The following is a 16,419-nucleotide window of genomic DNA, read 5'->3' as shown; positions in this document are numbered from 1 at the left end:
GCCAATGAGCGGGGAGCCTCGCCCCCTCCCCGCCCGCGCGCCTCCCAGGTTGACTTTAGCCCCCGCGGCGGCTGTGGCCAAGCCAGTGGTGCCTTCGTGCTGCGTATGGAGCCTCGCGGGTGGGCCGAGGACCTTTGGAGGGCGCCGCTCGGCGTGGCCGCCCTCGTCACGTTCTTGGATGGTTTGTACGGGGGGGGGGGGAGCAAATGGGGAGACCGCGTGCCGTTGCCCTCGCCGGGGAAGCTGCATTGCAGGCTTGGCAGGGACAGGACCGCGCTACGCGTGAACAGGGGAAGGGGGCGAGGCAGAAAAGAAAAAAATGCTGCGAGGCTGTTCGGACCGTTCGTTCATTATACCCCCCCCCCCTTCCTTTGCAGCAGGGTCTAGACTGACTTTGACGGGAAAGGGCCAACGTCGCTCATGCTTCTGCTGCAAACAGTGCCCTGCTCGGCAGACGCGCAGACAGCGGGCGCGATGAAGTGGTTGATGGTTTGCAAGGGAATGTGAAGACGCGAGCGTGAAATTGCTTGCTAGACCCAGTTTGCTGGTGAAAAGGGATGGCAGAGAGGGGTGTGTGTTTGTGTGTGTGTCGGAGGGGGGGATTGTATGTCGCACGCTGCCGCACTTGCTTTGTTTTGCCAAGGATTACATGGAATGGTTAGGATCCCCTCCCCACAGTTATTCTAAAGCTTGCCGGGCACGAAGAATAACAAATATCAGGTGTCCTTTTTGTTTTTGTTTTGTTCTTCCTGCAGCATCACCTCCCTCAAGCAAGTTTTGGCCAAAGTGATTTGTCAATGAGTCCCCCCAGCCTTGATTCAGGAGACCTGAAGAATGTGTGATTGTGTACTATAATCCCCCACTTACATTCTTTAAGAAAGAAGGAGGCAGATCCCATCTGCCGAATTGTTGACTCAGTCGGGCCAGGCAGGAGAGAGGAATTTCTCCCTCCTCCTCAAGACTAATCCCCTCTGTGTCTTCAGCATAAAAGATGCCTGGTAAGTGGGCTTTCCCCCCCCCTCTACTCTTTTTATATCTGTAGAAAAAAATCATTATCCTGAGGACAGTTTAGCAAATGTGTTGTCTGCTTATTACTTGGTACAAACATAGCCTGAGCATGATATATTTTGCTCTCCTTTTAGTGCTTGTGGTTTACTTTTCCTGAGTACAAGGATTTTTTCTTAAAACTCAAACCAATGCTGAAACCATTTTATAGCCAGGCTTTTATGAATTATGATGATGATACAGTTCCATTATTTCCTTTTCCATTTAGGTACTGATGAAATTTGTGCACCTGCTTCCAAAATCTGTCCAAGTTTATTCTTGCAGAAGCAAACATCATAATTAAAAATCTGTGTTCCTTTTTTTAGCCCTTATGTCAGGCCAGGTACCCCAAGAGAACTTTCAGTGGATCCACAAAAGTTCTGTACCATTTGGGGCATGTGTGTGTAAAGTGAATAACTGAGTAAAAAAACCTACTCTTCTCCCGTAATATCTAACATTTTCACATGTCCTCCAAATTTGTTTTTTAAAAGTACTTCGAGCAGACATTAATACATTTTCTGTATATTTTCTGCATTCTGATTGTTGTATGACACTATAGATAGTCCTTGACCTGGATAGCCAAAGCTAGACTAATCTTGTCCGATCACAGATGCTAAAGTTGGCCAAGTTAATTCTTGGATGGGACACCACCAAGGAAGACAGGAGGCAGGTGACATGGAGGCAGGACATGGTAAACAAACTCTGAGCATCTCTTGCTTTGAAAATCCCATGCAACCCCCATGCAACTTGACAGATAATTCCTTTGGTTACAGCTCAGGCCTAAGACTAGCTTGGAGAGGGTGATGGGTGTGGCTTTGGCTGTGATATCTCCACTGCTGTCTCAGGCCCAGGTTTTTGGAATATATTACCCAAATGGTGTCCCCTGAATTTTAGACAGAGACAATTGGTTCATTTTCTTAAGAATTAGCTTGTATGACTCTGTTTCTTTTTAGCAAGACCAGCTCCTGAGGACTATCTGCATTCTTACCCATCTGCTGTTTGAGGATCTTACCACTTTACTTGTGTTGGTAGATCCCACACTATAGAACTTGGTCCCTCCTATGGAATTTTAGGTAGTAAAAAAACTTCTCATTAAAGTCCATAGGATCTTAACTGAAACTGAAACTGTAGCCTGCCTGTCTAGCAAGATAAAGTAAGAAGCTGGCTCTTTGCTTTGGAATTAAATGATTTTTGTGGATGTTTGCAGTGACTGACCAGGCCTTTGTGACCCTTGGTACCAATGATGCTTACTGCCATGGAGCTCTGGTTCTTGGGCAATCCTTGAGGAACCACAGGACATCCAGAATGCTGGCAATACTAATCACACCCCAGGTCTCCAGAGTAATGAGGTAAAAGATCCCCAGACTGAATTAACATGTTAGCAGTGAAGCAGAAATGGGAATTATGCAATTACATGATTGCAGAATAACAGCTTACAGTATATTGAATTGATATTGTAATTCCCAGAGAGTCAAAGTAATTAAATAGCATGTGGCTGAATGGATTTTTTTTTCTTGTTGCAAGTTTAACTCACTTGGAAAGTGTCCTTGCACTTGTGACCCTGTAGTTGTAACCACTTCTTGAGCTAGACCTGAGTGGAGGCCGATGTACCTGCATAATTACATGAAGTGCAGAACACCACCGGAAAGTGAATCTTCACAGCACATTCCAAATTCCTATTTTAAATTATACAGTTTGTTTCAAATATAACATTCCTAACCTCCCATGGTAGTAGCTTTTGTATATTCCCTCTTCAGCTTGCTCCCTGGGATTCCCACCCTGATTTCTGGTTTCAGAATGATGGTATCCTCAAGCCAGGAAGTCCCTATGTGTTTATCTCATCGGAGCAGACTGGACCTCTCTAGAGACATTCAGGGGAGAAAATGAGACATGAGGGAAGCCGGAATCCCCTTTCCTTTAGTGCAGTGGTCCCCAACCTTTCTGAGGCTGGGGACTGGCAGGACATTGGGCCGTGCCTGCGGGCCACGCCCGCGAGCTGCGCCTGCGCAAATGTGCCATGCACGGCTGAATCACGGCCCGGCCCTGATTCCCTCTCCCCGCCCTCCCGCAGTAAGAAGCTTCCCGGGCCGCAAGCTTGCGGCCTGGGAAGTTTTTTACTGTGGGGGGGGGGGGCGGGGAGAGGGAGCCACGGCCCGCAGGTTTGGGACCACTGCTTTAGTGTTCTCAGCAGCACATCTATTTTGACCCTCAGGCTTCATTCAGGTGCCTCACATTCACATTCCATTTGAACCAACAGTTGATAGGCTCTTGCTTCAGACGTAACTTGTTCATTGTATTTGTGCCTCTTTCATCTCCAGTATAGAGTTTGCTTGAACACTTCAGTTTGTAGCTATGTCTAAATGCAACCAAAAGTTGTTCAGTTTAGGAAAAGGTGATTGATGGAGGAGAGCATGACAAGAGAGGTATATGATGGTGGGCCTTGATCAGAGCATGGGCCTTTCTGATCTAGGCTCCTACCTGATGGAATGAACTCTCAGAAAACGTCAGGGCCCTATCAGAGCTCACTGAGTTCTGTGAGCCTACAAAACAGAGCTTTTCCATCAGGCCTATGGTTGAGGCCAGTGAAACATTAAAAGAAAAAACTGATCCAAAAGAAAGATGGCAACAAGGACAGAGACACTGATGTGGACACTCTGGTCTATGCTGAAATTATAGGTTAGTTACCGGAATTTGTTTAAGTATTGAACAGTGTTATTCAGTTTATTATGGAAAGGCTCCAGACCTTTTGTTGGATAATGAAATTGGAGGCCCGCTGGTGCAACAGTACCAAAAGAGCTGAAGGGGAAATGGGAAAGAGGCCATGGGAGACCACCAGACAAGACACTGAGGGGCCAGAACAGATGGGAACTACAAGTTGCAGTGGATCCCCCCCCTCCCCATGATATTAGCCCCCAAACAACACCCCACCTGGCAAGTCTTCAGTTGGCAGCTCCTCAGAGTGCTGGGGGATTCGGAGGCTTGGTAAGCCACACTGGTGCGAAGGGGAAAACTCAACAGAGATATGGAGGAGGAACCCCAGGCAAGTTGCCAGAGTTCCCCACACACTCCTGTCCTTCTGGTTTCCTAGGGAGACATGTGGGTCTGGCAGAGTTGGGTGCCACTGCGGGAAGAACAGCAGCAGTTCAGAAGGAGAAGAGGAGAGACCTGATCTCTTGCAGCCAGAAAGAGTGCCAGGAGAGAGTGGACTCTCTGAGGCCCTGGGGGAAGGCCAGAGAGGAAAGGAAAACCCCCTCCATCAGAGAGTCAATGCAGGAAGTGAAGCATTCTACCTGGTAGAAGAAGCTCCTACTTGGTAGAATGAGCTCCCTGGAGAACTGAGGGCCCTGATGGAACTTTCTCAATTCCACAAGGCCTGCAAGACGGAGCTCTTCCTCCAGGTCTTCGGGAGAGGCCAATGCTGGTTAGCCAGTCCAATGCCCCCTTTGTGGCCCCTGAAGCACTGTTTTAATCAAAAGATCTGTTGAGCCAAGGGAGGTGGGAACCACTAGGGAGAGTTCTTATAAGGGATTTTATATTGTTTTAGGGAATTTTAATGGGGGACCAACTATTGTTATCCAACACAAGTCGTGCTTGGGAGTGGTGGGATATAAACTGAAAAACAAACAAAATAAACATCTAATTGGCCTCCCTCCTGTATTGCACCCCCACCCTGGGTTCCAGTTTTTATACCCATGGCTGGAATTTTTAGAATTGATTTTAGAATTGCTTAAACTGCTATTTTAATGTACTGTTGGACATATGTTGTTCACCACCCTGAATTTGCTCGAGTGGAGAGGGTGTTCTATAAATTTAAAGAAATGAAAAAAGGATTTATGTGTGGTGTGAAAAAATACTGATTGGGAAAATTCTTTATCATATGACTCAGGTTAACTTAGTAAAGTTGTGTCAGTAAGTTCAGGAGAGACAAAAATAAGTCTGTACAATATTTTGTGGATTTTACTGATGCATGAAATTGTTATGGCCCCACCAGTTCAGTGGCTGAGAAAATGGTTCAAATCTCCATGGAAGTTCACCAGCTGACCTTGGATTCACCATAGTCTTTGAGTCTTACCTACCTCATAGGGTTATTCTTTAGGGAGAAAAGCAGGATATAATTTTTTTTAAATAAATTAGAATGGCTTTAAGATTGTACAAATTCTTAGAAGGCAAGTATATTATTGGCTACTAGACATAGCAAGTTGGGGAGTCCACAGCTAAAGGGAGTATACCTCTGAATACCAGAGGCTAACAGTAGCAGAGAATCTTCACGCTGCCATGGGCATCTGGTTGATTACTGTTGGAAGCAGAATGCTGCATTAGGCATCTGGCCCAGCAGGCTTGCCCTTATTGTTCTTCTCACACATCAGGCTTCTCCTACTGCAGAATAACACCTATAACACCCTCCACCTCAGCGTGCTGTTACTGTTGAATAGACTATTTCAAGTGAAATGAGTCTCAGATACTCTCATGATGGAGGATCGGTTTCATGGATTCCCAACCTATATAGGAAGTGATTTTGTTGAGGAACTCAAGCTTTTCTCAGGTCCATTCCACACGACTTCAATGTTGCAAAAGGCTTCCAAATTGTAAACGCTACTAATTTGCAGTTATGCACGACGTCACACACAATCTGCCACACTCCTGAAACCGATCCGCAAAAAGCGATTCATTGTAGCGCTTAAAGGGGAATCCAGAAAAGTGGATTCGCCCTTCAAAAAGTGCTACACTCTTGCAAACAATCTGCAACACTAGTGAAAAAGACCTGTGCATTCCCATTGTTGCGGTTCCAGCTAAGTCCCTCCCCCTGGCTCTCTCCTCCGAACTTCCGGTGAAGCGATTGCCATTTTTTTTTTCTTGGAACGAGCAGAAAGCAAAGAACCGGCGAGCCTTCATTCACCCAGCGAGGCTTCTCCGGCTACAGTCCCTCCACAGAGCTGCTTTAAAGCTCCCCTCAAGTCACCAAGCACAACACAACCCCGTTTGCAAGTTCCCTTTATTTTCAGCCGAAAATCGTGCCCATGTACGGGGGGGGGAGGGGGTTTCACTCAGGGGAGCATGGTAATGATGAATCGGCAGCTCACATGCCAGCTGCCAGCTAGATGGGTCTCTACGTTAGGAGGAATCAAGGAATCAAGGAATCAAGGCATATTCGTTGCAACGTGTTTTTTTCTTTTTTAAAAAAAACTGCTTAAAGGGAAAGGGGCTTTTCGGAAGCATAATAACGGCCGCCCATTGGCTGCTCGTTTGATTGACGGCCAGGGGCGGGACAAAGCACAGAAAAAATCGCTTCCTTTCTAGCAATTTTTGGCGAGACCGGAAACCTGTGGGAAACGATTGAAACGCTACTGGATTCCACTACAAAGGCAGGTATGCATAACACCGAATAGCACTTTTAAAAATAGCGTTTCCGCTCGCAGGAACCAATTGGTAACATTGTTCCTTGTCTGGAATGGGCCTCACTGTTGATTTTCCTTGTGCTTTTTCAAATGGATGACACTTATTACTAATTCCAGCAGCTGCAATTTTAAATATTAGAAATGTAGTCAATGACAAGAGAAGGGCTCTAAAATATCCCCATTTTGTGTTTTCCCAGAGCTGGCCTCAGCAACGTATTTGACACTGTGGTGGACGTGGATGAAATTGATAGCAAAGATGCGGTACGCTTGGCGCTGCTGAAGAGGCCAGAATTGGGTGTCACCTTTACCAAGCTTCATTGCTGGACGCTTACTCAGTATAACAAGTGTGTCTTCATGGATGCGGACACTTTGGTAAGAACAGTGATGCCAGAAAGCCTATGGAAGTTTCACCATATTGGTCATTTTTTGTAATATCTTCCAGGTTTCTCAGGTGTTGATTGTTGATTGTGGTGGCATTTCCAGTTTGTTATGCATGGGCACATCTTCATGAGCAAACCCCACCATAGGAACAAGGATTAATTATAAACTGCAGGGTACAGTATAAATGGTAGCTAGAGAAATGTTCATCCAAAGATGGTTCTCTTCTGCAACTGAGAGAGAAAGCAGTAAAAATTCAATGGCCGAACAGCTTGATGGAAAATTATCCCATCCGTGCAAAGGTAAAAAGAAACCATATTATCATATAGCTGCTGAGAACAAGACAAAAGGAAAGTGGTGGAAGGTAACATGTAATTAGGTTTCATCAATTCGTTTCCAACTCGTGGTAACTTTATGAACAAAGGCCTACCATCAAACTCTGTCTGCAATCATTCTTTATGTTTTTGTAAGGGCAATCCACTTATGTCTTTGATTCGATCCCTCCATCTTGCTCTTTGTCTACCTCATCTTCTGCTTCCTTTAATCTTACCCAGCATAATATTTTTTTCTAATCCATCATTTGCATGTATTATGTGATCGAAGCATGAGGCAACATAGCAGTTCGCAACTAATAGAGAGTTTTGCATTAGTGGAGTTTGTATAGTGTAGATTTCTTGTAAATCAGATTTCCCATGCCCTCCTTGCTGCTGGAAAGGGCCATTGATGCCCCATAGAATTTTCAAGGAAAGATGTTCAGAGGTGGCTTGTCATGGTCTGCTTTTGCATTCCACCCCTAGGCTTACTTGGTGGCCTGTCCTGTTTTTAGCAGCTTATATCTGATGAGATTGGTCTAGCATGGGCTCTCCAGAGTCTTGCAATTAAAATATTCCATGTTCACCTTAGGTACTGTGCAATGTGGATGAATTGTTTGATCGGGAAGAGTTCTCAGCTGCTCCTGATTCTGGCTGGCCAGACTGCTTTAACAGTGGTGTCTTTGTTTTCCGTCCTTCATTAAAAACTTTTGAGCTTCTCCTGAAATTTGCAAATGAGTGTGGCAGCTTTGATGGTAAGTTTCATTAAACCTACTTCTTGTTAAAGTTAGGTTTATGTTGTGGAGTGCCTTAGAGGATGTTAACTTTGGCATATTGACAGCGCCGTAGAATTCCCCTCTCCCCCAGATACTGGTGTGGAACTAAGCTGTACAAAAATGAAACCATTAGTTGCTTAAAACAATTGGTTCCACTGCAGCCCTTTCAAAGTTTAGTGCAGGGCCTTGCAATCTTACGAAATTTGTGAGCACTTTTGGAATTTTGGGAACAGGTGCTTTCACTTTAGTTCCCATGGATGGCATCAACTTTCTGGAGCCAAGTGCAAGCCCCATGACTTGGGGAGCAGCGCCCATCAGCCAAGAGGAGTGCCCATTTGCAGTATCTTGCCAAGTGCCCCCAAACCCTGGGATGGTCCTTTATTAATGGGAGTTTCAACAGATGCTTAAACATGTTCCTGCATTATACAGGGAGTTGGACTAGATGACCCTGGAGGTCCCTTCCAACCTTTATGATTCTATGTTCTTTCATTTTTCTTGAATAACCTTTATTCTTCTCGTTTTGATATGTCTTGTACCAAATATAGCAAGACATCTATGGTTTCTTAAATACAACATAGCTTGCCATTTTTGTACAGTTAGTGGGGGGGGAATCTCCTAATATATGGAAAGCATTTATTTTAATGACAGCTGGTGATTTTTTTTAAATTTCTTGTTTGAAACTTACATACCACATGCAACCATCCATTGTTGTTGTCAGCCATTCAGTCTTAGCGATCCCATGGCACAGCTGCCACCATGATCCCTGATCCTGCACTGCCTCCCTCAGCCATCCAACTATCCATACTGTATACAAACAGTGTCAAAATATTCATAGTTTGGTATGAGTTTTAGACCATGAAATATTATCTGGATGGGACTGAACATGACTGTTTCTTGACATGACTGAACTACAATGTACAGCTTTAAATTGCCCACAGCTATGCTGAGTTGTCTGTGAATTTGTTAAGATGTACCATGCATACAAGAGAGCCTCTTGTGGTGCAGGGTGGTAAGGCAGCAACCTGCTGTCTGAAGCTCTGCCTGTGAGCCTGGGAATTCGATCCCAGCAGCTGGCTCAAGGTTGACTCAGCCTTCCATCCTTCCGAGGTCAGTAAAATGAGTACCCAGCTTGTTGGGTGGTAAACAGTAATGACTGGGGAAAGCACTGGCAAACCACCCCATATTGAGTCTGCCATGAAAACGCTGGAGGGCGTCACCTCAAGGGTCAGACATGACTCAGTGCTTGCACAGGGGATACCTTTACCTTTACCATGCATACATCTGAAGCCCTATCAAGGGTCCGGCACTCTGGTTTGTCTGTATTGCTTTACCTTCTTTCCAGTCTTTTGCCAGCAACCAAGTGAGAAAAAGTCATTAATGTTAATGTAGACCTTCCTGGAGGGATACTCTTTGGAGTAAAATTGTACATTCGTAGCCTTGTTTCTCAGCTGATCACAACTGAGCTGGCTAGCCTCTTTTATTTTTTTTATTTGGTATTTAAGTTTAATGGAATTGGGATGGATGAAGGTTTCAAGTTGTAGCGCTGTGTGGTAATCATACCTGGAATGTATGATTTTACTTATCAGGGCATTTCTGGTTTTTCCAAAATGATGCCAGGGCATAATGGTAAAGCACTTACTGTGCACACTAAAGGTCCCAAGTTCAATCCCCCACAGTTAAAAGCATCAGGTAGGAGATGATGTCAGAGACCTCTCTGCATGGAGAGTTGCTGCCAGCCAGACTGCAGTATAGTGAACCTGATAGATCAATGGTTGGAGTTGGTACACGGCATCCATGTGTTCATCCAGGTGAGTGGAAAGGAGGAAGGCAGGTAGAGAAAAAGTGGCCATATAAAATGTGGTGTAAGTTGTTTGATTATCACAGAGCAGAGATCAGTGGACTCTGTTTTGCAACTTGCATCTTCTCCAGGTACGAACTTTGAGACAGGCTTGTTTTCCATCAGCATGAGTAAATATGACTTTGAATAATTAGCTTTATTATTATTTTTATTACTTGAACTGTATAGACCACCCTCTTTGCTGAAACAGACTCAGGGAGGTGGACAACAGGTGTTCAATCTAAGCCTATGTTATAGTTTGCATACTCTTGCTTTCAATTCTTTAGGAGGTGACCAGGGACTGTTAAACATGTTTTTCAGCGACTGGGCAACAATGGATATTAGCAAACATTTGCCATTTCTGTATAACCTGAGCAGCAGTGCTATCTACACATATGCCCCTGCATTCCGATAGTAAGTATAGAAATATACTGGAGAGGGGTTTCAGTAATCTACAGCTGCAATCCAGAAACCACAAATGTGTCTATCCTACAAGGTGGGCATAATCCATCCCCTGGGTGATGCTTGGTGCTGTCCTCTACATGCATCGGTTGGATCATGCCCTGACACTAAAGGCTTTCATGATGCCATAGCATGGATGAAACACTGTGCATTGTTAACCATTTTATAATAATTAAGTGGCATCCTTTATGGGATTTTGAGGGCAAGAGATGAGTCATGGTAATTTTCGATTGGCTTTCTCTGCATAAAAAACCAACCCTGGCCTCCTTGGTGGTCCCGCATTCCAAATAATAACCTTGGCAGACTCTGATTAGCTTCCAAGATCTGGCAAGCCCAGATTAAGCTGTGTCATAGAGGCTACTCAGCATTTAAAAAATGGTACTCAATGTAGGGCTAAAATAACTTTTTTTTTTACTTGTATTCTTGTCATAGTTTTGGCAAAGATGCAAAGGTAGTCCATTTCTTGGGATCTGCAAAGCCATGGAGCTACAAATACAATCTGGAGACCAAAACTGTTATAGAGGACTGTTCAACATCACTGTCTGAAAGTCAACGTCCCTTTCTTGAACTTTGGTGGGAGATGTACAGTTCCAGTATATTACCTTTGTTGGAAAAATGTCAAGAATCCCATGCCTCAGAGCATCAGAAAGAAGAGGTAATATGATACCTTGAAAAGCTTTGATTTTTGTTGTCTTACATGCCTCATGATCTTCATGTTTTGTGGCTGATTAAGCTGTCAGTCTACTCTTGTCTGTGCAGGGAGTGTCAGGGAATAACGTCCTTATGCAACATTTAACTTTCTAAGTACATCATACATGATTATTCATTTTTACTGGATAAGGTCTGTTAAGGTGGACAGACACCATGTAAAAATGTAGTGAGCTCGTGAATGTACCATTTGCAATGAAGAGTTTGTTAGGGCACAGTCTTGCTCCAACCCTGTTATGGAGGCAGGAATATATGTGGAAGCAGCCTTACACATATCACTTGCGTTTGAGAGGCTGGATGTAGATTGTCCATCTGTGCCTGTCAACACACCATAGCTTCATATGGGGCTAGAGCTCAGTCTCTAATGGCAGAAAGTGAAGAGGAACTAAAGAGCCTGTTGATGCGGGTGAAGCAGGAGAGTGCAAAAGTTGGCTTGAAACTCAACATCAAGAAAACAAAGATCATGGCATCCGGCCCTCTCAATTCATGGCAAATAGATGGGGAAGAAATGGAGATAGTGACAGATTTTATTTTCCTGGGCTCCAAGATCACTGCAGATGGGGACTGCAGCAAAGAAATTAAAAGACGCTTGCTCCTGGGGAGGAAAGCTATGGCAAATCTAGACAGCATCCTAAAAAGCAGAGACATCACCCTGCCAACAAAAGTGCGTTTAGTCAAGGCTATGGTATTCCCAGTTGCAATGTATGGCTGCGAAAGTTGGACCATAAGGAAGGCCGAGCGTCAAAGAATTGAGGCTTTTGAACTCTGGTGTTGGAGAAGACTCTTGCGAGTCCCTTGGACTGCAAGGCGAACAAACCGGTCAGTCCTAGAGGAGATCAGCCCTGACTGCTCTTTAGAAGGCCAGATCCTGAAGATGAAACTCAAATACTTTGGCCACCTCATGAGAAGGAAGGACTCCCTGGAGAAGAGCCTAATGCTGGGAGCGATTGAGGGCAAAAGAAGAAGGGGACGACAGAGAATGAGGTGGCTGGATGGAGTCACTGAAGCAGTAGGTGCAAACTTAAATGGACTCCAGGGAATGGTAGAGGACAGGAAGGCCTGGAGGATCATTGTCCATGGGGTTGCGATGGGTCGGACACGAGTTCGCACATAACAACAACTGAGCTCAGTCACATTCTAGCACAAGTTGTCACTCAGAGACAGCATTTTTGCCTAGAGTTGGGTTGCAGAGTAGGTGTTTGTATACAGTAAAATCTGCAAGAATAGAGTATTTCCCATTTGAAATAAAATGTGATCTCTAGTAGAAAAGGCGACACAGTATTTTTGCTGATATGACACTATTTTTTTTTTGTTAGCTGGACTTGAGTGAAAATCAAACTGAATTTGAAGAAGGATCTCTTGTCTCTAGCTATCCTTTGCCTATGTCTGTGAATACAGAATGTGTAACAGAAACTACTGCAGATTCATGTGGTAAATTCTCTGCCAATAGTGTAAGTTTTTCATTTTAGTTCTCTATTTCTGCTAATTGGGTTGAGGAACCCAATTAGAAATCTTTCCGAAGTTCCATAACTGTGCTTTTAGAGACAACGCAATGGGTTGATCAAAAGCTTTGTTTATTTTCAGTTTACCTCATGTGCAGATCTCTTTTTTCAAATCCAGGGATAAATTCCCTTACCTAAGAAGTACTATTAAAGAGGATTCACATAGCAACTAACTTGCTACAAAATACCTTGTGTTCATTGGGTAGCTCTAGATGAGGGGGAGAATAGCAGAGTGAGTGAATTCCTTTCCTGGATTCAGCATCCTTTCCAGAGAACCTTCCTATCCCATCCACAGCCACCCTGTGAGGTAGGTGCGACTGAGAGAGTTCTGACAGGACTACTCTGTGAGAACAGCTGTATCAGGACTATGACTAGCCCAAGGTCCCCCCAGCTGGCTGCATGTGGGGAAGTAGGGGATCAAACCTAGCTCACCAGGTTAGAAGTTGCCACTCTTAACCACTACACCAAACTGACTCTTTAGAACAATCAAGTATAGGTTAAATAAAATCTGAAGGCTCCTTTAACAACTGGAGGCTCTGAGATGTGCTAAACGCAAAAGCTGATCATCTCTCCCTCCAACCAGAATCAAACTAACCTCTGGCCTTATTTTTCAGCAGCTTGTACAAAAAGTGGATGGCAGTCACGCTATCATAGTTGCTGAGCCCAGCCAGTCATCCACACTGCCCACTGTCCAGCCTGCCCTTCAGCACGCTGAAGAAACAGTAAGCATACTTCATTATGATAAATGATTAGTCCCAATATTCTTCCGCAGTTTAACTGGGACTGTGGTGCCAAAATAAGTATATTGGCTCATATATTTTTTAAAAACCTATACAGGCAGTTAGGTAGCAACACAGTCTGTTCATTTTGTTCCATTCTCAGAATGATGAAGATAGGACATCTTATATGTTTTGTAAATTCCCAGCCTCATTGATACTGGTGTGAATCCGTCTTAGATATGGGGAAAGCAACTGCTTTTGTTTGCTGGCAGGATTATGTTGCAAGAGGAAGGGATGGCTTCAAGGTTCCTAGACCCTAAGTCTGGGTCCTTGGCACACAGCCCATCCTACCATAAGGACTTGGTAAGCCTAAAACAGAATACAAATTGTGTCCTAAAGGGGGAGACTGACAAGTTGGAATTAGTTTAAAGTTATGCAACTTCTGTTCAAAGAGAGAACATGTAGAGAATTGAGGTAATCCCCATAACTATAGTTAAGATTCGCTTCCCCCTACACCAATTCAAATTACCCTTCTGATTCCCCCAATTTTTCCTTTTTTTCTTTTTGGTAGGTGGATGGAGGATTCTACTTTGGTACCTGTGAAAAAGGGAAAACACAGGTAAAAGAAATTTCCCCCCTTTTCAGGATGGGGCAGCATTGAGCTTTGGAATGTACAGGTCCAAGGCAAGCCACCCCTCCCAAAAAATATTCTGGTTTGGGATCAGTTTAGAAAAGAGATAACTAAGGGGGGTTCATGATAGAGGTTTATAACAGTATACATTGTATGTAGAGAGTTGACAAAGAGAAATCTTTCTCCATCTCCCAAAGTACCAGGACTCAGGGGCATCCAATGATGGGTAGTAGGTTCAGGATGGACAGACAGAAATACTACTTTATACAGAGAGTGATTAAAATGCAGAATTTGCTGCCAGTTGTAGTGATGGCCACAGGAATAAACAGCTTTAAAATGGGGTGAGATTCATGAAGGCATGGTGACTGAGGGGAGCTTCCACATTCAAAGGCACTCATCTGCTGAATTCCAGAGCCAAGAGGCTACATCAGGAAACGGCCTCAGGCTCTCTGCCTTGTTATTGGGCCTTGAGAAAAATTGCCTAACCGCTGAGCTAGACAGGATGCTGGACTAGATGGACTATTGGTCAAACCCAGCAGGGCTCTTCTCATGTTCTTAGATTCAATGAAGTACTTTCTGGGTTGTAACTTTAGTAGGATATTTTGAAGTCGAGGTCCTTTCCCTTAAAGTTCACAAAGTTCCCTTAAAGTTCACAAAGCAAATAATCCATGCGCTCACACTTCCAAAGTTAAGATCCTTTTCAGATAACCTGTTCTTTGTAATGTGTATATTTGAGTTGCTCAGAGAGATGCAGATTCAATGCTTGCATTATTAGAATATCGAAACTGGCATTCTAGCTTGGTTATTTCATCATCAGTTAAAAGTCATATAAGCTGAGCTTCTGAACCTCCCTGTTTTGCTGGTGTTTTATAGGAAGAGCTTACCAGCTCTATTTCAGAGCTTTCTATTCCACCAGAACCGGAACCGGAACCACCAAGTGCAGAAGATCAACGAAGAAAATGGGAGGAAGGCCACATTGACTATCTGGGAAAAGATGCCTTTGAAAACATTCAAAAAAAGTTGGATTCTTTTTTATTATAGACCTTGCTTTTGTGCTCTTACAGCAAAATCACTGTTTACATCTCTCATGCATGTAAAATTTCTCAGGTAAGACCCTGGTTGTTCTGCAGGGAAGCAGGTGGTATGAAAAAACAAAAAGCAAAAAAAAAAACACTTCAAAAATAGCTGTTTTGGTTATGTACATCTGTATTGTGGCAGTACTTTGTCCCAGAGAATGAAATGCAGTAGGCCTATCTAGCTGCCTTTTACTGAAACAGACCTTTGGGTCATCCTTCCAAACACTGTCTCCTAACAAGCATCAGCATTCCAGGCTAGCATCTGACCCAGTCTCTCTACCTTTTAAGTGGAGATGAAGCTAACGAATCTGGATGCAACTCAGATTCTGTGTGTGATCTGGAATGAATCTGTCTGCCAAACACTGCTGCCACTCAACCTGCATTCATTTTGCTTTGCATTCTGTCATTGTGGGGCCAAAGTTGCTTCCACTCGGACCAACCTCCGTTTTATGAATGCAGTCAGCATTTGGAAACCAATATCATATGTTCTCTTGTAGAGCGTAGTGTATTTATTACATATGCATTTTTAAATGCAAAGGTATTTTTTTAACACTGACTTGTAGTGCCTCATCAGACATTCTTTCACCTTCATCTGACATCATTCTATAGAAAATTGCTCTATGCCAAATATTGTACCCTATTCAATACTCTGCAGTAGAATACAGATCTTAGCCATGAAGTGTCCAAAGATTGTACAAGTCGATCTGAACGTATGCAGGGATGATCAGTGCACCACAAGCAAAGACTGATGCATGGAAGACAGATATAGATCCACTGAAGCCCTGCCTTTCCTCAGGCTGCAGGCATGCAAGTAGTGCTGTGAGCCCATAGAGACATCTGGAGGCATCTTGTTCTCTTATCCACTTTCCCCTCCCCAAGCTTGAGCCAAACAACTTGTGTTTCAGAGTGTGAGGGACTTTTAGAAAATTTTGGATTGCTGTTCCTGACTTGTGAACAGGATACTTGGCAAATAGATTGTTGCCCTTCCTGGCTTATTAAATCCTGCCAGGAAAAGTTGAAGTTCCTTTTAGTAATGAACTCCTCATTGGTTGAATGTAATTTTCCTAAGAATGTAAAAGGTTATAACAAGACCACTGCCTGAAATAGCCTTCTCCAGCCAAGTCTTGCTTGGCTAATAGTAGATTTGTACCCATTTTTCCTTTTTTAGGGAGGGCAGAGGAAATGAATGACACCACTCCCTTTTCTCCATTGCAGTCTGGGGATGGCTTTACTTAGTGGCACCTACTGGGTGATGTGAGGAATCAACCCCTGTTCTACAGATTACAGGCTGCTGCTCTTGACCACTTCACCAAGCTGGTACATGAAGCACAAATTTGGTCAGCAGTAACACCAGCCCAGCTTGTGTTTAATGTGTGACTTGGGATTCTCCTTAAAAATAGTATGTGGGGCAAGATCATCTGTCAAGTATGGCAGGGCAGCAGGGAGGGATTTGGTATTCCCTCTTTCCCACCCTGTGTTCTTTTGGCCATGGGGGGCAGTTGCTTATCCCACAGCCTAGTGCAGGGGTAGTCAAACTGCAACCCTCCAGACGTCCATGGACTACAATTCCCATGAGCCC

At 44.0% G+C, this 16,419-nt stretch overlaps 1 protein-coding gene across 4 annotated transcripts; it reads left to right on the top strand.

Moving 5' to 3' along the window:
* The first annotated feature begins 13 nt into the window (after positions 1–13).
* On the top strand, positions 14–14,839 carry GYG2 (glycogenin 2). Of its 4 annotated transcripts, none has more exons than XM_077343323.1 (11): positions 14–181; positions 756–998; positions 2,252–2,393; positions 6,638–6,812; positions 7,722–7,884; positions 10,030–10,156; positions 10,637–10,859; positions 12,229–12,363; positions 13,032–13,136; positions 13,705–13,752; positions 14,638–14,839. In XM_077343323.1, the coding sequence occupies exons 2-11, from the start codon at positions 992–994 to the stop codon at positions 14,803–14,805; spliced, it is 1,293 nt and encodes a 430-aa protein (XP_077199438.1). In that variant the 5' UTR covers positions 14–181; positions 756–991; the 3' UTR covers positions 14,806–14,839. The 4 variants fall into 4 exon arrangements, with proteins under 4 accessions (XP_077199438.1, XP_077199437.1, XP_077199441.1 ...); XM_077343322.1 differs by having other exon boundaries at positions 13,029–13,136; XM_077343326.1 differs by lacking the exon at positions 12,229–12,363.
* The last annotated feature ends 1,580 nt before the right edge of the window (positions 14,840–16,419 follow it).

The sequence above is a fragment of the Paroedura picta genome, chromosome 6 (genome assembly GCF_049243985.1).
Source record: "Paroedura picta isolate Pp20150507F chromosome 6, Ppicta_v3.0, whole genome shotgun sequence".
NCBI classification, from domain to species: domain Eukaryota; kingdom Metazoa; phylum Chordata; class Lepidosauria; order Squamata; family Gekkonidae; genus Paroedura; species Paroedura picta.
The sequence above is the reverse complement of the archived record's forward strand: the minus strand, read 5'-3'. Positions and strand labels throughout refer to the sequence as shown.